This window comes from Cololabis saira, chromosome 4, assembly GCF_033807715.1.
Source record: "Cololabis saira isolate AMF1-May2022 chromosome 4, fColSai1.1, whole genome shotgun sequence".
NCBI lineage: Eukaryota > Metazoa > Chordata > Actinopteri > Beloniformes > Belonidae > Cololabis > Cololabis saira.
The window spans coordinates 40,921,090-40,943,559 of NC_084590.1; the positions used below are offsets into that span (position 1 = coordinate 40,921,090).

The window sequence follows — 22,470 nt, forward strand, 5'->3', positions numbered from 1 at the left end:
CATCTGCCCTGATTGTCTGCACCTGTGTCTCGTTACCCCCTGTGTATATCTGGTCTTGTCATTCCCTTGCTCCTTGTGGTTCCGTACTGTGTTTTCCTCCATGTGTCCTGCCTGTTTTTGCTCCAGTTTTTTTATCCCTGTTTCCGTGTGTTTTTGATCCTGTTAAGCAGCGCTTTGTTTTTTTTGGTTTGGAAAATAAACCCTTTTTGTTGCGAACTCCTGCCTCACTCTCCTGCATCTGGGTCCTCACCACACCAGCCTGACAACACTATCAAAGCAAATCTCCTGCAACCCCATTTTTTTTAAATTTCAGTCTAAGTAACAATAACTTGTATACATTAAAATACCAAAGTGAAACTACAACAGACCACCATTGTACGTTATCACTTGCACACATCTCTGATCCCCTCTGCAACCGCTGTGTCAGTTTAAGAGGTTCGCATTTGTCACCAAGTGGAATCATTTTAATTTACTGGGCTTCAGATCTGACGGGAAGTGCATTTTGTCATCATTACGTGTTTCCAGTGTAGCCTTGTCTCTGTTTCTGATCTTACTAAATATCCAGCAGCAGGCATGCAGTATTTATGCCACGCTCAGTTATGAGAAATATGTAGGCTGTGTTTTTCCTCTTCCTCGCTGCCAGCGAGCAGGCGTTCGTCATGATCCGCCACTGTACTGGGTGACTATTATGGCTGAGATTTTGCATCCTAAATAACCGGATCCGGTCTGAAAAAGAGTACTGCAGGTAAATCACTGTTATAACAGGATCACGGCAAAGGAAAAAAAGAAGAAGCACTCAAAAGACACTTAAAAACACTTACCTGAGTTAATCCAGCCCCAGCAGTAAAACCTCCAAGCTTCAGCCAAGTTGCTATCATATGATACCAAGACGGGGACACTAGATGTTTTTTTTTTTTTATTCACTAAACTCTCCTTCAGCTGTTCTAATGTATGCTGATTGCAGGAAGCAGCTGGCTCTGATGATCTCGTCATGGCACTCTGCAAGGAGAAAGAAGATACGGTACACAAAAAAAAAAGAAACACAAAACATGATGACTTCCAGATGCTAATTGTGGATGTTGAGTTTGAGTGGAGAGTATGTATTGGGGTGGTCTTTTCAAGGCGTTGTGGAGTGACTGAAGGGGGAGGTTAGTTCAGGCAGCTTTCACGTAAATCAGTGTAATTAGCAACAACTACTTGGTCTGGTTCAGCGCCCCATCATTACGTTGAACAAGCTAGTCTGTAAATGTGTGAAAGAGGACGCATGAATGACAAACAGCTCAGCGTGGCAGGCGTGCACCTTATATGACAAAGACCTAGCTACTGTTTTGGAGAGATTTAATTAAATCTAAAGTAATGTCAGTCATGTAGTGATGCAAATATACCAATACTCTGCTTCGCAGAGATCACACGCTCTTTACTTGTGTCATTCACAAGTGCAAGTCATTCACATTCACAAGAATATTGCTTCAGTAGGATTTAAATGAAACCTTGTTAAAAATCATCTTTTTAAAGATGAAAAATGTCACTTTGATTACACATTGTACTGCTAAAATATTAAACTAATCAATTCTTTTTCCAGCTACTGGAGATATGTGGGTTGAATATTCGAAGGTGCATGACTGACATCTAGTGGAGAACAAGTAGAACTGCAATATACTCCTAAAATCTTAGTACATCCATGATCATGGAGGAGTTCATCATTAATAATTATTGATTTAGTCATTTATTACTCTTTTTTTTAAATAAATACACAGCGAAGGAGACAATCAATACAAATAAACCAATTGCGCATGCTTGTAATCAACTGGATGTGCCATGCTGTTTCTGAGCACCGAGTGTATTAGGTAGCATTTTGACTACCTGTTGTTATTATCACCACCCTCTCGCAGTGAAGCAGGGGTGTAGGCTGTAACTTGACCTTGCCTCTTAATGGTTGTGTGACAATGGTGCCCCATCCCACTGGCCTGTCTGCCCCTCCATTGGGTCTATTTATAATGTCCAGACACAGTGCAGAGGTTATTCGGAGGTGTCCGCGAGGACCAGGCAGCAGAGGAACAAAGGGTGAGGATATTTTATGATACTCTTCCAGCTGTTGGCTGCATTTTTTTAAATTATTCTGAACGTATAATCCCATTTGATTGGAGGAGCATTTCTTCAACCAACATTTTTACCATTTTGGTCAAAATGTGCATTAACTGTTTCTTTTGAAGTGGCTTTTTATGTTTTGTATGGTCAGCAAAGGTCAAATATATTCTTTCCTTGAACTCTCACGGCATCGGTCTTCGATTCTCTGCAATTATTCTACTCTTGTGCTCACAAGGCTAGATGGTATGCACTGTTGTTATCACAGACTGACTCACAAAGTGTGATCTGTAACTTCTAAACATTCCCTTATCTCTTTGTAATAACCATAAATATAACCCTTGAGAGATCGACTACACTGTATCATTATTTCTCTTTGCAGGTGAAAGATAGAAAGATGCCAGCAGGCTATCATCAGCATTGTGACAAGTGTCACAGTGTTAACTGTCAAGTCCCGGTACAGATACCCATTTCATGCATGCTCATTAAGTGTCGCAAAAACTGTGGCGCCGTCTTCCACATGTGCAAGCAAGAGGAGCACCAGCTGCTTTGTTCTCATGAGGTCGTCCCTTGTCTCAATGCTGACTATGGCTGCCCTCTAACGATGCGGCGTCACAGACTGGCCAAACACCTGGACGTCTGTCCCGCCAGTGTGGTCTGCTGCTCTTGGGAGTGGAACCGTTGGCCCGCTCCTGAAACCGACGTCAACTTCTACAAAAATATTTCTGAAAACCTGCAGTTAAACGGGGAAGTAGACCTGGATGTTGCTTTGGCTCTCAGGGATCAAGACCTGCTCTTTCAATCCATCAAAATGACGACTCTTTTTCCTGAGATGATGGAGGAGGAGCCTTCCCCTCACAATATTCCTGCTGGGGTAGACAGTCCAATGATGGAGCCACCCACTTCTTCAAATTGTGGTCAGTTTACAAATGGCTGTGCAGAGATCGAGGACAAAGAACTGAGTCAAGAGGAAATAGATGCGTTGGTAAAAAACAAAGATGTGGAAAGTATTCAAAATTACAGCTCCTGGGAAAAAATATTCGAGAAGGAGATGAGTGGATGCAAACAAACTGTCAAAAACATGACGAAAGACGAAAAAGGAAAACAGGAAGAGCAAGAAGCATCAAACAGTCAAGCGCATCCAAGAGGTGCAAATGGTGTTAGTAGGAGCGTGGAGGGTGCCACTGGCCTCGCGCCATGGCAGGATGGGGTCCTTGAAAGGTTGAGCAAAGAAGCTAACATTGGAGACTACAATATGTACCTGCGGCACAACGGAGCAATGCTGATCAACTTTGGCCAGCTCGCTGCCTGCACACCCAGGGAAAAGGATTTTGTCTATGGAAACTTGGAGCCAATTGAGGTTCAGACTGTCTGCACCTTCAATGTTCCCACGAGCTATCGAGCGAAGCGCAATCACCTGAAGGACCCTTCGCGCAAGGCCGTGACCGCACACCGGAGTGTGGACACGGCAGATTTGGGACTGTCGGTTGAGGATCTCCTAGATTCTGAAGAGATCGGCTCAACACTGTTATGCTCACTGGAAAAGGAAGTGAGAGGGCATTCGATCTCGGAGAGCAACCCGATCGATGGTCATTATGTGGATGTAGGAACACAAACGTACAACTTTCCCTCTGCTCCATTCAAAGCAGATGCATGCCTCGCTGACATCACTGCGGGGAAACCTCGTGGCCTTCATGTACAAGTTGAAGCCGAGTCTGTCACCAGAAGACATAACAAAACAAGCTCAGCCTTCAGCTACATGTGTGGCCACTTCTTCCGCCGTGATGAGTACTGCTCTCACTTCAGGAATGCACACTGTGACATCCAGGCTTCTCTAAGTGGCTGGTTCCAGCAGCGCTGCCCCTTAGCATACCAGGGCTGTACTTTCACCCAGATGAGGTTTCACCCTGCAGGTCAAGAAGGGACAATAAAATTCTGCCGAGATGTCAACGCCTTCGTGCTGCAGCCACATGTCCCTTCATCCCTCTGTGAATGTGGGAAAAGCTACGATGCGCTGAGCAGGTTGCCCCTGGAGATCCTCCAGCATATAGCTGCTTACCTTGACAGTTTCACGCTGTCTCAGCTGTCCCAGGTGTCCCACCTGATGAGAGAGGTGTGCGCATCGCTGCTGCAGGACAGAGGAATGGTCTCTCTGGAGTGGAAGAAAAAGGAATATTCTCATGGGGGAAGTTCCTGGAAATGTCAAAAAAAAGCAAGTATCTTTGTTTTTTAATTTTTTTTGTGACAATTTTCAAGTTCAGATGATTCACATGGTCCATATACAGTACATGTAGTTCTGTTGCTTTACCCAGCAGATGCTTTTACACTGCCAAGGGGATTAGTGTCCCTTTATTGTCTGTTACCACTATGGCCCTGTCCCAATACTCCCCCTACCCCTAGTTTTCAGCCCTACCCCTAAATTTTACGCGTTCCCGTGAGGGTAGTGGTGTCCCAATTCCTCTTTTCACCTAGGGGTAGTGAAGAAAAGTAGTGTAGTGGCTATGAATCTATCCCTACGGATCGAGGGATTTCCGATGCTCACTAGTTTGATCTAGGGCCAGAAAAATTCCCAGAATGCTTTTCATCGTCATTTGCGGACTGAATAAAAAAAAATAAACATGGCGGACATTTCTTATTTTTTAGTGAATAAAATCAATATTTTGAGTTAGTTTTTGCATAAAAATGTGTTTTGATTACGGCGTAGGTTACGTAACCTACGCCGTAGGCTCTGCGTCGATTTAGCGCGGACCCATAAATCAGCTCCGTAAATCAGGCGTAGCTACAACTGTTAGATTTCATCTATTAAACCAACATTTATCTTCCTAAATGATTTATTTCAGCCAGCGGTAATTCTCCACAGAGCTGCAGGTTTCTCCCCCGGGACGACGGCGCAGGTCGATCACGTCTGTTCTCCGGCTGCTGCTGCTCCGAGCCGGCGGCTCTTCTCATCTCCGAAAACATCGGGTCAAATTTCTTAACAGGCGTTATTTGGATAAACTGAGCCCAGGTTTGGGATCTTAACGGTTACTTTTTACGCCTGAAAAAATATTAAAACTTAATAAAGTGTCATATTAACAGCGCTACAGCTGAAATTAAAACAGCTTTTGGCTCTCAGCTTCCTGATTTTAGGGGTGGTGCTGAAAGTAGGAGTAGTGGGAGTATTGGGACAGACCCCTGGGAAGATTTCAAGTGCCCTAAAATCTGTACTTCTTTTTTTAGGGGTAGTGATAGTGAGGGAGGGCTAGTGGTAGAAAGTAGAGCTATTGAAAGAAAGTAGGGGGTGTTTTGGGATTGGGCCTAAATTGTCTGTCACTGGAAAATCTCAGTGATTTATTCAGCCAGGTGCTGCATTGTCCTGTTAACCCTCCCCCGCAACTCTCAATAGTCCATTCTGACAATATTAGAAAGCCATCCACAGCCACGTTGGCAACAGTTAACGGCATCCCGCTCAAGCCGCTACTGGACTCTAACGGCCAGTTTCTTTGTCCGCTTTGGCACTCGAGCAGGGATCAAGTTGATGGCTGAACTAGACTGTTATTTGGGTATTGGGTATTATACAATAAAACAACAATAATAGCAGGTACATTTACTCAATTACTCAGTGAATAACTAATTCCAAACTTGTACATCTGCACTTAGCAGGGGTCATTATTCTCACTTTTGTTTTGTTTAATTTGTTTAAAACCTGATTTGAAAGTTGCCATTGATAAGATCAGGGAAACGGGGGTCAGATGAGGCAGCGAGGATGCATCTCGACTCAGGGATGTATGAAGACACGCGCCATGTCCATACGACTGCTCGAGGCGCTCGAGACTGCACGTTGATGATTGTGATTTTTTAGTGGCAGTTGCAGCATTTATTTAGGGGCTTTTTCGGCAGAGGCATTTTGAACGCACAAACGTTTTTGTGATTGAATGAATTCAGCTAGAGTTCTGGGGAAAGCAAAATGTTGCTATTCACTTTTTAGATTAGTTTTTTTATTTTATTTTATTTTGTCCAGCTGACAAACGGCGTTGTTAAAACCTCACAGAGGACAAAAACATCTCATAAATGCATAAGTGTGTATTTTAACATCTCAGAACAGCAGCGATCATGGGGCGAATAGCACCTCCGGATAATAATGTGACATTACCTCAGGCTTCTGTCATCAAAGACGTGGCCTTGATAACAGGTCGGACTGCTCTGTGTTTTGGGGGGACTGTGGGGGCGGCAGCTGGGCATTTGCTCTAGAATGACTGGAATCATTTGTATATGTTTGTAATAGATGGCACAGAAATAAAGACACGACCTCACATGTGATCAAAGTACCATGTGATCTAGATGTTATGGCTGTTAAAAATACTTCCATTGTCATGCCCCTCACTGCAGCGTTGTTGATGGACGGCTGAGAGCCGCCTGATAAGAGTACTTCAGCTTTCCCTCCTTTGTTTTGGCAGGTTTGGACGTTCAGCCCTGCCTTTTCTCCTGTGGACCGCTGGAGCTTCAGTGACGCTCCTTCCATGTCAGATCACCTGAAAACCTGCTCGTTCTACCAGAAAGAGGGCGGCAGGGAGCCGGTGCCTTTGCCCTGCTTGGGGGAGATCAGAGAAAAACACAGAAAAAAGTCGAGCACGGATGAATGAAGTCTCTGCATGTGCTCTGTGCAGCTGCCACATAATTTAATCACATCATATACAGTACAGAGCAAAAGTTTGGACACGCTTCCCCATTTGTTTGAATGAGAAGGTGTGTCCAAACTTTTGGTCTGTACTGTATAACTAAAATGTTTCACACTGTCATAAAAAAGTCACAAGAATTTGATTGTTTTTGTCCACAAATCTATTACTTCTCTTGTTATTTGTAGTAATGCATCAATAAAAATATGACCACCTTATGCCAGTCGATCTGAGGGAAGTAGGAGGGAACAAAACGCAGCAGAAACTTCTGCGGTACAAGACTGACATCTACTGGCGAAAAGCTGAATTACAGGAGCCGCCTCTGCGCAGAATGACGTCACACCCGACACTCGGAGAGAACTTTGGGTATTTAAATGCTCATATCACATATCTTGCATGTCAGTGGCGTAGCCACGGGTGTGCCAGGGTGTGCCAGTGCCACCCAAAGAGACAGCTGGCACACCCAAAAATTTGATGCATTTTTTTTTTTTTTTTTTTTGGTATAGTCTTCTAAGTATTCTAAATCTCTGCTAATCTAGGCTATTAGTATGTAATCATGATGTTCAAAATAATTCAAAATAAAAAATCTTATTTTTGCATGTAAAACCCCCGTCAGGCGATGTGTCGCGGCAGCTGGAAACCTAAACCTAAATTATGGTTCCGCGTTAAATCGACGGCGTAGCCTACGGCGTGGTGTACGCGGAGACGCACAACGTACGTGCGTCGCCGCGTACCCTACGCCGTAGGTTCTGCGTCGGTGTAACGCGGAACCATAAATCAGCCTTCAGACAACTCATCAAACAGAAGGTGGATGGCGGACATGAGTTCCCGTCCATTATTGAAGTCTTAAACTCCTGCGACAAAGATGTTTTATCCAAGATTAACTGTTTGCATCGTATTCTGATAGCATTGCCTGTTACAAGTTGCTCCGTGGAGCCTTTTTTTAGTTGTCAACAGGACCAGAGCCGTCAGAGCGACGACAGAGAGACTGAGGAGCCTCTCGTTGCTCATGTTTGAAAAAGATTTGAAGTGTGCATTTTCTGTATTTAACAGCGTTTGTGTGTAATGATGATTAAACATAAAAGGCAGCACGTCATTATAGGCGCCCCTCTGCTCCTTCACCCGCCCCCCCTCTCTCCTCCCCGACACACACACTAGTATGAGGCTGCAGCTCCAATGCGCGCCCCCGCGAGCACGCGCTGCAGCGCGAGTGTTTTGGATTGACGGTTAACTTTATGGAGAGGTAGAAAAAAGGAAGAGAGAGAAAGAATCAGGACAGGCAGGGGAAGCCAACAGATTGGTCTAATATTAGGTGGAAGTGTAGGAAGAGCCACTTGGTAGGCTACTAAGTGATTAATATCTAAATATGATTTATATGGAAAGATTGCATAAGCAAGATTTGCAACTTATTCAAAGCTATTAAAAATGCTTGTTGCACAAAAACCTAGATGCCCAGTATGGTTTGAATTTCTGCTGACCAACCAGTCCTTTTGGGAAAATTATATTATTTTATTTTATTATTTTATAATAAAACCATCAGGCCAACCTTAAGCCAAATAGTTGTGTTCATCCTCTGGTTAAATAGCTTTGTTGATCATGCGTAATGTGGATACGTTATGGCTCTGAGTGCATGAGTGTTATATTTCACTATGTTTGCTTCATTGGGTAGCTATGTGTGTGTGTGGTTATGTTTTTGTGATGTTTTTTTTAGGACATGCATAAAGTGTGGTTATTATATTACTTATTATTATATTATATATATTATTATACTTATTATATATTGAGAGCACACACAACATGTGGATATGTTTTGCACTGTCAATAATGTTGGATATACATGCTTTTGAATGTTTGTGGAGGTGTAACGTCTAGTTTTGTTGAAAAAAAATTTGGCACACCCAGTCTTTGCTGGTGCACACCCAAAGTTTCTTTTCTGGCTACGCCACTGTTGCATGTCATTAATGATGAGATGTTTAAAAAAATGACAATCCTCCTTTTTTTCCTTCTTTTTTTTCTCTATACTGTCTTGTTGTTCTGACAAATAGAATACAGCTAATTCTTGTAAGTGGTAGCACAATCAATGGAGTAAGAAAGTAAGAAACGTTTGTTTTTTTTAGTTTTTTTTTTTTATTGACATCAGAACAAAAAGGTGCACATGCAACACATCATTAACTACTGCATCTCCGGTGCCTGAGGGTTGCGAAGCTTGTTGATCACCTCTGAGAGCATTTTGTTGCACAGGGCAGCATAGGGATTGAGGACCACGGCCTGCTGACGAGCAAATTCACTCCCGAGCGCAGCTGCTCTCTCAAAATCCGCTCTGGCGTCGTCGTTCTGGCATTCCAACCGACGTAAGAGAGCTCTTTGCACCAGAGCCTGGCAGGCAGTGCGCCCAGCGCCGCCGCTCAGGGTGATGGCCCGGTCCAGATCCTGCAGGGCCCCTGAGAGCCAACAACAGCACACATGTTGCAGGGAATTTTATTTTCAAAGTCGATCCAAGACATAAAGTATATTATTATTAATAATATTATGAGGATAGATGCTGAGTTTGTTACAGTCCGTGCAAACTAAATAAATAAATACAAATGTTTGACCACGAAAAAGCTGAAAAGTCAATTTTCATTTCATTTTTTCACATTTTTCTTAAGGAGATAAAAACAAACAAAGAATTCAGATTTATGAAGCAGTCAACATCTGATTGTAATGATTTGGTTCCAAAGCTGTATCCATTTCCAGAGTTTTCTCTATTTTGTCAACAAATACATGAGAAAAAAACAGATTATACCAGGTTTTGTTGAACTAAGGTCATGTAAGAGTATTCAAATTAGTGTAATCTTTTTTTAAATTGAAAGGCTGCTTTCTTTTCTTCACTAAGTATAGATTTAAATGGACTTGGTAATTACTGCATGACTAATAAATACACTGGAAAGAAAACACATTTTTTTTAGACGAGTCCAGTATTAACAGACCAACAAGTCTGTCTGTGCTCCCGTCTGTCTCTCTTTTGTCTGATGCTGCTTTTTCAACTGCATCTGAAAGCATTAAAGCTACGTTCTGGTTTAAAAATGACTGACTGCTGTAACCTGTCAAATACTCTCAATGTATTTTTCTTGTTTAAAAAAACTCAAATATTTAATAGTCAGAATACATTAACAGTGAATGTCCAGAATAATTTGATCTCTTTGGTGAGAGTTTGTGTGGAGATGAAGGATAAGTGGAAAATCAGTTTTCCTAAGCCGTTTTTCCCTCTTTTTCTTCTCCTTTTTGGAGGGAAATGCAAAGAGGCAAGCAGTTCTTAAGCTTTGAGAAGATTCAGATATACCAAGAGAAATGTCTCTGTCACTCATTTTAACAAAACGGCACCTCTTGTGACAGACAGCAACTAAAATAACCAAACAGAAGGGTAAAAAAGGAGCTGGGTGTCAATAACATGCGCCTGGTAGATACAGCCGCTGCATTGTGTCACGCTGGCGTCAGATTGTGACACGCTGGCACAATGCAGCCCCACTGAAACAGGTTATTTGTGAATTTGTTGCACTCACCTGCTGCGTCCCCCTGCAGCCGCAGGGCCTGGGCCCGGTTGTTGTAGGCGGAGGCTCGCGCAGGCAGGATCCGGATTGCCTGGCTGAACAGCTGAAGTGCAGCTTGCAAATCCCCAGCCTCTGCCGCTGAGACACCCCGCATCTCCAACTCTTTCACTTGCCTCAGCAACTCTGTGTCAAAACCGCTGTCTGGCAGGAGGAGATAAACAGGTTGAAAAAGCACTCCAACTCAAATGGCAGGTGCTGTTGCAAAAGGAAAACACAGAAACATCACTCAGAGCTCCATTTGGATTAAGATGCGGTGATTTTCTGCCTGGGCATGAAATATGCTCCCACAAATCAAATGTGCTGGGACACCGGAGGCACATTAAGTAAGAAGCTCACACTCACCATCATCAGTTAATTCGTCCTCCTGGTAAAGGCCAGGATTGTCCCCAAAGGGGGTGGAGGGGTTGAATATAGCCTGGAGGACAGCTTTGTCATGTGCAGAAGTCATCTTATAGGTATCTTTGGAGGAAAAGAGGGAAACCGTGACACCTAAATTACAGCAGGGAGGAGATTTCTTCCTCCCCTAACTCCTGCCTTTGACATGAGCCAATCAGAGGAGGGGGAGGAAGCAGAGGTGGACTTTGAGCACATCTGTATTTGGTTAAGAGGAAAAATGCAGGCCTTTACAGACCGCACGGTGCAGAGATGTGTTCGTAACAGCAGGAGAAAACAATACATTAAATAATGTTTTTAACGTAGCCTGTGGAGGTTAAGGTTTTTGAAACTCAAATGCTGAGTGAAATGTTAATGATTTAACTTCTAATAATTAACCTACAAGAAAAATGTGGTGGGAAGAAAGCAGGGCCAGACGACGAGCTGTTGTCAAGGATACACCAAAGCAAAAGGGGCATCTTTTGTTGTTTCAGTTGCAGTCAGATGTATTTAGATACATATTCGGATAATTTAGCATATTATGAATATTTGATGTCAGGATCTGCCTAACCAGTGATTTGCAAACCTCAGTCCAGCTTGTGTCAATCATTTAAGCAGAACATACTTAGATATGTATGAGTTACAGTCAAAACAGAGACGGATTTTTGATTTCTTTATAAAAGCTGCCACAAAATAGAAATCCAGATTCAGACTACATGAAAGAGAAGGTTGACTGGGAACCTTGATTACAGACAGTTCAGTTACAGCAGTGACATGAAGAACCCTGAACAGGCACGGCAACAGAGAACAATAATGGTGTGAGGAGGAGGCTGTGCAGCACGTTTCAAATGGCGGATAACAGCAGCGGGGAACGCGAGATAAGGCCACAAGGGGCAACCGAGAAATACAGGTGAGGGTGATGAAAACAATATGATCAAACGCAGAAACGCTTTGGTTTGTTGTAGGTCCCACCGGCTTTGAAAGCAACTGCACGAATCCGCAGCTAATGCGTGTAACTGAGTCAAAAGGATTCCAGCTCAAAGCTTTTTTTTTTTTTTTTTCGCTTTTTTTTTCAATTGTTTCCAATTACTGGCAGCAGTGATCTGGAACAAGAGAGATGTCACGGTGGTACGGGTTTCTGGTTGAGAGGGCGAGGCGGTAAAGTAGCTAAAACACTGCCAGTCAGGAAAAGGGACCTCATTCGTTATAAAAAATGAAAATTCAAACGCTGCACCCAGGGATTTATGGTTAATTTGTAGCTTAAAATCTAAATCTATAATTCCTTATTAGGCATCTGCACATTTACAGAACCCCATGGAGACCGCGCTGTCAAGTAAAAACATAAAGCTTCACTTTACACTGAAGGTATGAATTATTGAAAGAATAAAATGATTAATTAACGGAGGTCTGGAGGGGTTATGCACATGAACAGCTTCCATTCAAGCTCACACAAGTCAGCCTGAAGATCTGGTATTTGTTTCACCTCTGCAGCGAAGCGAATCCATCTTTAACCCTTTGTCACATTCAGTTTAGACAATCTGGTTACTCAAATTGAATTAAAATGTGTATTCCATCACCTTAATGCCTGTAATGGAAGAGTAGCGGAGCTACGTAACTGACCTTGACGAGTTTCTCACAGCTGGACTGTGGAACAACAGGGACAGTGTGACATCTAACCGCCGAGCGTCAGGGATGATTGTAGGTTGGTGTCTGAAAGGTCGTCCAGGCCGTTTACCATAAAAGCCGGTTTGTTTCATCAGAAGTCTTCATGATGGCGATGAGCGATTGACATCAGAGCGAAACAGACGAGGCCAGAGGAGAGAAAACAAGACAAGACCCAAGAACACGACACCGAACTGAACCCAGTTCCTAACAGAAAACACCACAACTAGGCTTGCCACCCATCCCTTAAAATACGGAATTGTTCCGTAATTAGGAATTAAAAGTTGCGTTCATATATTATGCTGTTATTTATTTATGTCATAATATACAGGTGAAGGTCTGAAAATTTGAATATATTGCAAAACTTCATTCGTAGTAAATTCAACTAAAGGTGAAACAAATATATTATTTCCCACTACATGCAAAGTGAGATATTTCAAGCCTTTATTTGTTATAATTTTGGTGATTATGACTCAGTTTATGAAAACCCCAAATTAAAAAATCTCTATATTATGAAATCAATAAACAATTCAATCATCAAAATAATAACAAATAAAGATTTAACAGATCTTGTTTTGCATGTAATGAGACTGTGTAATATATTAGTTTCACCTTTTAAGTTGAATTATTGAAATAAATTCACTTTTACACCATATTCTCCACCTGTAACTATATTCTACATCTGGGCTGATGGACGTACACATCATAGGAGGATATTTCAGTTGATAGTATGGTTGGCTGTCTCTACAGTCATGAAAGTTCAATGCTATTAAAGACCTTTAAACTTTAAATCAAAGCATTTTGTTTTTTCATATAAAATAAATACATTTCTATGCAGTTTAGAAGTTTTGGGGATGTCCCTTTTTTTGGCGTCTGCGCTGCTGAAATCGGGGTGTCCCTTATTTCTATTTCTGAAAGGTGGCGACCCTAACCAGAACCGAAGAACCATGTATGACAAAAGTGTAAAAACCGTAACAATAATGATCACCAAATTAACTTGAAATCTGGCAAAAGTAATAATAAATTAAAGCTGCAAGCAGCGATGAACGGGCCCTCGCACTCACGGCCACCGCCCCCCATAAGCATATCAGACCTGACACCACCCACGACTTCCTATGTCAAACCATTCAAAAGTTATAGCAGAAAAAAGGGACAACCAATCAGAAGTAGGGGCGGGGCTAATTTTCACTAATTATGGTCAAGGACTCTATACCGAGTCCCATGACACCACCCACGACTCTTTATGTCAAACCATTCAAAAGTTATGGCACAGAAAAGTATTCTAGGGGGCGCTGTTGAGCCGTTAGGCCACGCCCATTAATGCAAACCATGAAATATCAAATTTATCACCAGGCCTGGCTTGCATGCAAAATTTGATGACTTTTGGAGAACTATCAAATATGGACCAATCAGATGAAGGGGGGGGCGCGCTTTTTGGCGTCTAGCGTCGCCACGGTAACACTTTTGAAAGAGAAAAGTAATGCGTGTAGTCGCAGGGTGAAGACGCACATTTTGATGTATAACACACCTGGGTGCACGTTACGGTTTGGGCGGTATTAATTGCCGAAGGAATGTCATAAATTGCGCCAAAATTACACAATTAATTCAAAATGGCCGACATCCTGTTCGGTTTCGGCCATGGCGCCAGGAGACTTTTCTTTAAGTTGCGCCATGATACAGGTGTGTACCGATTTTCGTGCATGTACGTCAAACCGTATTGTGGGGCTTGAGGCACAAAGTTTTCCGGGGGGCGCTGTTGAGCCATTTTGCCACGCCCATTAATGCAAACCATGAAATATCAAAATTATCACCAGGCCTGGCTTGCATGCAAAATTTGGTGCCTTTTGGGGAACTATCAAATATGGACCAATCAGATGAAGGGGGGGCGTGCTTTTTGGCGTCTAGCGTCGCCACGGTAACACTTTTGAAAGAGAAAAGTAATGCGCGTAGTCGCAGGATGGAGACGCATATTTTGTTGTATAACACACCTGGGTGCACGTTACGGTTCGGGCCGTATTAATTCTCGAAGGAATGGCATATATTGCTCAAAAATTACGTGATTAATTCAGAATGTTCAAAATGGCCGACTTCCTGTTCGGTTTCGGCCATGGCGCCAAGAGACTTTTCTTTAAGTTGCGACATGATACAGGTGTGTACCAATTTTTGTTCATGTACGTCAAACCGTATTATGGGGCTTGAGGCACAAAGTTTTTTCTGTCTGAACCAATCAGATGAAGGGTGGGCGCGCTTTTTGGCGTCTAGCGTCGCCACGGTAATGCTTTTGAAAGAGAAAAGTAATGCGTATTGTCGGAGGATGGAGACGCACATTTTGATGTATAACACACTTGGGGGCACGTTACGGTTCGGGCCGTATTAACTGCCGAAGGAATGGCATGAATTTCGCCAAAATGACACGATTAATTAAAAATGGCCGACATCCTGTTCGGTTTCGGGCATGACGCCAAGAGACTTTTCTTTAAGTTGTGCCATGATACAGGTGTGTACCGATTTTCGTGCATGTACGTCAAACCGTATCGTGGGGCTTGAGGCACAAAGTTTTCCGGGGGGCGCTGTTGAGCCATTTTGCCACGGCCATTAATGCAAACCATTAAATATCAAATTTTTCGCCAGGCCTGGTTTGCCTGCAAAATTTGGTGACTTTTTGGGCACGTTTAGGGGGGCAAAAAGGCCCTCCTTTCGTCAGAAAAATAATAACGCAAAGAATTCCTACAGATACAATAGGGCCTTCGCACTGAAGGTGCTCGGGCCCTAATGATAATTTACAAGGTAAAAATGACTGATGGTAATCATGCAACTAATGAAACTGACCTGGACAAATTAATTGGTTTCCCTAGTAAATGATTTCACTCTAGTGACATCAGTGTTTCCTCTGGGATTTTTTCAGCAGCGGGGGCAGGTACTCCGGGGAGTCAAAGAAATGACACTTGACTCCTCATTTTTCTGTTACTGTTAAATATTAATTTGTATTCAAATCAGTAGCAAAGTTTGCACCCAGCCACAGAACATCAGATTTTTGGTGCCCATTCTTCCAAGGGGACACCTGGTGCCTGACGTGATGTCACTCGTGAGAAATTGACAGTTATTATTAACATATCCATGGATAAGCTAACTACAACTGAGGCCACAGTGAGCACTTTCATAGACCTAGGCCACATTTACACATAGCCTGGTATTTACAAAAAATTGATATTTCCCCCTCTACGTTTTGAAAAATACTATAATTTACACAAACCCTGCACAAATACGCTGTTAAGGTGCTATGAGCAGCCAAACCTACAGGGGGCAGTGTAACGAGAAGCATGAAGTCATGCTAGCCAATCAGAAACCTGGAAAAAAACATCAACAAATGACATGAGTAACTACAGTGGCCAAATAAATTGTAAACACGGGTTTCTGTCTAATGTGATGTTCTGAAGCCTAAATGTCCGTTTCCCTCTGTTTACAAGCAAACGTGAAGACGGAGTTTTTTTGCAAATCTCCACTTTGGCCGGAGTTTTCAGAACTGATCGTTTTTGGTGACTTTGAGCTTCGTTTTTGTGTAAACGAATGACCCAAACGCATGAAAACACCACCGTTTTTGCTACGTGTAAATCGGGCCCTCATTAGATAAAAACCCAATCAGCACTTAAAGGAGCTTGAGGCCGGATTGTGGCAAGATTTATGAAAAAAATCCGTATACATTTTAAGTTTATGTCAGTAATGTCAGATGAAGCGTTCCAAACCAAAAAGAATGAGCCCTCTAGTGTATCTCTCCTTTGCATTGAACAGGCTGTGTGCTGCAAAATGTGCTGCAATTCCGGGCCCGAATTTCCCGCGCTGGGCTGTGGATGTGACGTCACATGACGCTGCATGTGTGTTCTCCCCGTTCTCCCGTGCCGGCTTCACTGTTGGCTGCAGTACCCCCAACGGCCGTCGTGGTATAGGGTGGCGCTAGAGAGTCTAATTTCTTAAAAGGAGCCTCAAGCTCCTTTAAAGTGGCACTAGGAGTACAATAATATTCAAATTTAAAGATTCGAGGAGTATTTCATTGTTTTGAAGAAGTGTTTTCGCTCTCACCGTCTCCCGTTCCCGCCATCAGCAGAAACCACAAAAAGGTCCTTTTTTGGACAACTGCCGGTTAATTTATAGCACTAAGTCACAGCAAAGCTGCTGAAATCGCTCACGGAGCTACAGAGGACAGCATAAGATCAGATATAACATTATTGATCCCTCAGTGGGGAAACTCACTCGTTAAAGCAGCTCACAAGACGACGTACTGTAAATGGCCAAAGATATGAAGTAGTAAAGACATTCTTTATTTAACAATAAATATTCAATATATCGGATGTGACCGAGAGAATCAAGAAAGTAAAGATGAAAGAGAAAAGAAGTAACTGATCAAACAGTAAATCTCAGACCACGGATTCTCAACTGGTGGGTCGGGACCCAGAAGTGGGTCATGGACCTGTTTTCAGTGGGTCGAGGGCCTTTGCCTCAGGTGCAGGTAAAGCTGCACACTTTCTGACTCTTTTCTTAAAAAGTTGTTGAAATGTATTCAATGTTTTTTGCAGAAAAAACTCCAGCTGAGTTAAAAATTCTTGTTACCGATATGAAACTGCTGCCAGACTCATGTTAAAAGCTTGATTAAGTGACTGCATGCTCCACGAGAACCGTGCCTGTTATGTGTTCAGTCAGCGGGGGGGCTGAGCTCAAGCTTTATATCTTTGAGTCCTTCTGGAACCACTTCTCAGTTGTTAAACTTCTTTTTTAATTTCACATTTGTTCATGAACAGACTGTTAATTCCATTTGCTTGTCGTTAAGAGGTGATGGTGGGTCCTGAAGCTGGACCAGTTGAGAAACAGCCTTAGATTGATGTAAAAAAACTAAATTACTCTCCATGTCATATTCTCTGTAAATTAACCAGTTAATTCAGACTGTTGGGACTCCAACCTGGACCTGTCTTTGTTTCACGGTTCTGAGCTGTTGCTCATAACACGTCCGGGACCGAGACTTGACTGAGGGATGACAGCTGTCTGTAAATTCCCCACGTCAGCATTAGGGCTGTTCGATTTTGCCCAAAAATAAAATCTCGATTTTTTTCTCTCAAAATCCGATTTTCGATTACGATTACGATTATTTTGTGAATTGACAAAAGGCAAAGAAATTATTTCAAATATGCTGTTTTTTATTGAACATTTGCCCCATTGGGCTTTAAGTGCAAACTTTGCTCTTATTAAACCAAAAATGAATGAATAAAGTGCAAAACTCTGTAAAATAAGTTGAAAAAAAGTTTTAAAAAATATAATAAAATATAAAGTTTTATCTCTGAAAAAAAAAAAATCAAGACATTTTCTAATTAAACTAAACTTGGTCAATGCATGCTAAATAATAATGCAACCCATGAAGGAGGTAGAGGTGTGTAATGTCAGTCATTACATTTGCTATTCACATTTGCAAGTTTTTTGCAAGGAACACGAGCCGGTCTACCGCATCTGGCTTGAGGGATGCCCGGTGGCATGTTCCAACGCCCCCTCCTACACTAAAGAGCCTCTCCGATGGGGCACTTGTCGCAGGTATTGAGAGGTATTTCCATCAATCATTAATATGGTATCAATCATTAATATGTGTGCAGACAAGGTTAAAAAAAAAAAAAAAAAAAAAAGGGAAAAATCGATTTTACGATTTTCACGTTTTAACATCGTTCTAATTACATAATCGCGATTACGATTTAAAATCGATTAATCGAACAGCCCTAGTCAGCATCAATAAAGCTGATATATCACGTGCGGATCATTCGCACGGTGGAAACGCAGCCCCCCTTTGTGGGCCGTGCAGCGAGTCCCAAATGTTCCTGGGGATGCAGCTTTACATGAAGAAAGAACAGGAACAAGTCAAGACCTACCGGTACTTTATCTCTTTATAATTATATAAATGCAAAGCTATGGAAGAATCCTCAATGTTCATATTCTGCCAAAAGTCTGCAACAATCGTAAAAGCCAAGTCAAAGCAACCAAAAAGGTCATACTCGGTGAAGAGGAGGAACATCCTCGACCGGCTGAGAGGAAGAACCTCTGAGCTCAATCTCCTCGTTCCACTTGGAGAGGCAGAGGAGACGGCTGCGGTGAGGGCCGGGGAGAACATCGCCGGGAAGGACACAGCCTCTGGGCTGACTGCTTCAGGCTTTTACAGCAAAGATTTCATACTTTCATTCATGCAAGGATGTTATATATTCAGATACAGTATGTATGTTCCGTGCTGTAAAGAAAATCGCAGCTGGATTTGCAGAGACTGTTCTCCATGAGTCCTAAAGACACCAGCGGAAATAATTGCAATGTTGAAGTATCTTAAAGACATCCAGAAATTGTAGATTAAAGGTTTTACAAAGATATAAGTCAGAATTCTTTTTTTTTTTTTTCTTCTTTTTTCTTTTTTTTTTCTCACCTTGTCTGCACACATATTAATGATTGATACCATGACGGTAGAAACCAAAGGTATATTTATGTGCATTATTACTATATTTAATATATATATATACATATATATACGCATACATATGCGTACACATACATAAATATACACATAGTCATAAGTCAGAATTCTTTAATGGATGAAATAAATCCAAGAGAAAGCAGCTCCTCCATGATTTCCACAGCGAGTGGAGTTTTCTCTTTCACCACTTGAGAGAGCTCTTGCTACTTTCATTTCTCCCAGGCCTCCTGCTCCCCATCCAGCGGTTCAGCATAGACAGTTTGATCCTTCAAGACTGCCATTTTCCACAGGGTAATACAAGTTAAAGAGTGAGGGGTTAGGCTATCATGTTCACGGTCACTTGATGAGCAGCAGATTGTGTGGAGACGCGTAGTGTTTCCCTCATGGCCTCCTCTACAGTGCAAGAGTGGAGAAGCAATTGTGTGAGGATTATCAGCCTCCTATTACTGCAAATGTCACTGCATCAGCACCGCTCAACCTGATTATGTCAATAAGGAAACTCTTTGGCAGTGTTTACTGGCTTTAGAGGACGGACCTGCGGGAACTGGAGTTGCCGTTGCTGTCGGCCAGGAGGGAAGTGAACAGATAATCAAAAGAAACAGAGAAAAAAAAAGCACTGACCCTCGGTAGCGGCGCTGCTCTAAAATCCACAAACGGAGAGAAGCGAAGACACTCTTTGCATTTCCTCAAAGCAATTACAAAGACTAGATTAAATTTGACGGCAAGAGCAGAGTATAAATAATGAGGAAGCACTTGCTTAAGTGCTAACAGTGCGTGACAACAATATTATTACTCATTAGCTGTTTAGTAGGCAGTATGGACAATTCATTACCTGTAAGACACTTCCTGAAACAGTCAGATTTCTATTTTATTTTTGGAGGAAAACAAAATCCTGATGAATAAAATGTAAAAATTAACTCTCCTCAAGAGTCCCTCGTTGCTTTATAATGTCTTGTAAAGGAATGGACTTAGATGTAATAAGTCTGAGAGGCTTTGGCTCTTTGTGCTCCTAATCTCCCCGCCCCATGGATGTAAACAGGGGCCAGCGTGTTTATACCTGGGCTGTTTTCTACTTGATGAACAAGGACTGTTGTCTACGGCACCGGGGCGCTGCGAGCTCGATTAAAACAAAGTAATCCACTCCGCTGAGGGTTGCTGAATAGCCGAGGAGCTGCCTGAGGTCATGTAAATGGCAGCGTATCTTTTTAAGGTTCATCTTTAGCAACACCCTCTGTGCTGCAGTGGAAGAAGTGCATCCTTGCAGCGGGGTCGTTAATCCTCGTGGCTTTATTCACCGCAAATAACGTTATCATCTGGAGATTACACAAAACGCTAAATTTCAATGTGAAAGCGGTGGATTTCCAGATGACTCTTTGGTATATTTATGACATCTTGTGAAATTGTAAACGACTAACGTAACAACTCGAAGGCTGAATGTTGAAATGCTTTGTCTGGCCAAGCTGAATGCGGCAAAACTGCCAGGCGCCATGGGGATGTCCCTGAAGAGGTTGCAGAGCTGGGTGGGATCCATCTCCATGAGTCTAATTTATTGCTGGCTTACGTTTCAGTGTTTTCTGTTCAGTTCCTCGTTTCAAACGAAGTGCTTCACTACATCTGAATGTAGTTTCCTGAGGTTTTTCAGTGCGTGTTAATGCCTGTGTGATGCTTTTTTAAAGAGACAGAGCCACACTACTATATTAAAAAAGAAGACAACAAACCCTTTGGGATTTTTTTTTTTACTTTCTAATATTTTTCATTTGGCAGGACCACTCATAAAGTGGCTGGCCTGTCTAAATTTGATTTGTAGTTTTAAGTGTATCTAAAGTGCTGAATTGTTTTTGACAAGTTGTTTCAACACCTTAACTCAAAATCCAAGAAGTCAGGTTTTGTGTCTGAGTGGCTAAGACACAAACGTTTACTGCATTTGGCAAACAGCCGTTTGCTTTTTGGCTTCTTATTCAAAAAGTGTCAATCCCATTTAAATAAAGTGTGATACAGCATGGACCAAAAAAATAGTTACACAGTACAGTTTGGGAAAAATTGAGAGGTAACTGAATGTTACATTCTTAATGTCTGATTATCTTTATGTCATACCTTTAGATTATGAGGATGCATTCCCCTCAAATATGCTAAAAACAGTAAAATTCTTCCTTCTTAAAATTACAGAAATGAACAATAATATCAATTGCAGCAGGGAGAAAGTTGGGCTGTAATAACAAACATCTCCCTCTTTTGCTGAAATAATCTCAGATATGTTTCCCATGAGGCTGTGATGTGGTCGGGGTTTGGTTGGTCCATTCCTGGATGCCACATTTTCTTTCTTTCAAACCATTCCTTGGTGGAGAAATAGGGATCTTGGCATTATTATTGCATGGCCCATCCTTATTTGTCCCTACGTTTTGGATAGATGAAGTCATGATTCCCTACGATGAAGAATTCGTGATGACTTGACCAAGTCCTGCTACAGCAAAGCAGCCTCAAACCACCACTATTACATCCCAAAGAGTTTATTTTCTTCTACACCAAACATCTCCACTCTCAATGGGTCCAGAAAATAAAACTAAAACTGATTTGATTTGTTCTTTAAAGCCTCTTCTGAGGATCAAACGTGTGCAGTTTCCTAGAGATAAGAGATATATCAGCATTGTCTGTGGGAAGGTTTGTGCTGTGATGACATTATGAGACTGTCGAAGGCTTTCTTTATCATCTTGTGGTCCACTCTCCAGCTGAACTTGCTATAACAACCTGACCTAATCAGCCTGGCAGTTATTTGAAAGGTTCTTCACTTGGTGTTGATTTTCTGGAGAGTACATTGACTACACTGAAAGTCTCTCGAGCTCTTTTTATAGCTCTCCTCCCAATCTCCTCTCTAAAAGGCCTCAGAGAGCATTAGGGCTATTCTGATACTGCCATCACCAGCAAACCGAGCTAAATGTCTTACTGCCTTAGTCAGCATCCTCCAAATACTCCGTAAGGATGTGGTGCTCATTTGCACTTCGTGTTGCTCACCTGAATCTTATTCTGGGCCATAAATTACAATCACAGAGAGTATTAGATGTTTTCCTGCTTCAAGACACTCGATTCAAATGAATGGATCATCGGCTTATCATCAAGGTCCTATACAACTCAGTTAATGACCCACTCATTTGAATGGTCACTCAAACAAATTAATGCATTTTAATTCATTCATTCTGGTGTGCTGGAGCATGAAACATCTAAATCACAGCAAGTGAAGCGGGCCCGGACAGCTGGAACGGTTTCCTACGCAGTATCTGAGGGGGTCCAGAGATGCTCGCGAAAGAAATTACTTTCCTATTAAAGTTTCATTTGGATACCTATTTAACTCTGTTGATAGAATGAAGTATCAATATTTGAATAAATTTAAAAAAAAAAAACAACGAAAAAACTGGTTTTTAGTTGTCCTCTCTGTCTAGACGACTGTGTTCGTGAACACTGCCTGTGAGGCTTTGACAACAAAATCAGAGCTGGCTCCGGCATTGATCACTCACTCTTCCAACCGACCCACCACAATTAAAACCATGATTGCACAGAGGAAAGGTTACACTAACAAAACTAAATATCCAATTTAGGATTTGTGCTATCTGGACATGTAACT

At 42.1% G+C, this 22,470-nt stretch overlaps 2 protein-coding genes across 2 annotated transcripts; one reads left to right on the plus strand and one right to left on the minus strand.

Moving 5' to 3' along the window:
* Window positions 1–659: 659 nt before the first annotated feature.
* Window positions 660–6,958, plus strand: LOC133442571 (F-box only protein 40). The gene is made up of 4 exons (XM_061720579.1): window positions 660–672; window positions 2,006–2,064; window positions 2,468–4,297; window positions 6,522–6,958. The coding sequence occupies exons 1-4, from the start codon at window positions 660–662 to the stop codon at window positions 6,705–6,707; spliced, it is 2,088 nt and encodes a 695-aa protein (XP_061576563.1). The 3' UTR covers window positions 6,708–6,958.
* Window positions 6,959–8,855: 1,897 nt separating this feature from the next.
* ttc36 (tetratricopeptide repeat domain 36) lies at window positions 8,856–10,819 on the minus strand. The gene is made up of 3 exons (XM_061720441.1): window positions 10,673–10,819; window positions 10,283–10,471; window positions 8,856–9,181 (listed from the first exon to the last, which is right to left on the minus strand). The coding sequence occupies exons 1-3, from the start codon at window positions 10,776–10,778 to the stop codon at window positions 8,913–8,915; spliced, it is 564 nt and encodes a 187-aa protein (XP_061576425.1). The 5' UTR covers window positions 10,779–10,819; the 3' UTR covers window positions 8,856–8,912.
* Window positions 10,820–22,470: the final 11,651 nt, after the last annotated feature.

Coding starts and splice junctions, on each gene's coding strand:
- LOC133442571 (XM_061720579.1), top strand. Junction 2,065..2,467: donor AGGCAGCAGAGGAACAAAGG/GTGAGGATATTT, acceptor TTCTCTTTGCAG/GTGAAAGATAGAAAGATGCC. Junction 4,298..6,521: donor CCTGGAAATGTCAAAAAAAA/GCAAGTATCTTT, acceptor TTGTTTTGGCAG/GTTTGGACGTTCAGCCCTGC.
- ttc36 (XM_061720441.1), bottom strand. CDS start 10,778: ATGACTTCTGCACATGACAAAGCTGTCCTCCAGGCTATATTCAACCCC. Junction 10,472..10,672: donor GGACGAATTAACTGATGATG/GTGAGTGTGAGC, acceptor TCCTCCTGCCAG/ACAGCGGTTTTGACACAGAG. Junction 9,182..10,282: donor GCTGCAGGGGGACGCAGCAG/GTGAGTGCAACA, acceptor GTTGGCTCTCAG/GGGCCCTGCAGGATCTGGAC.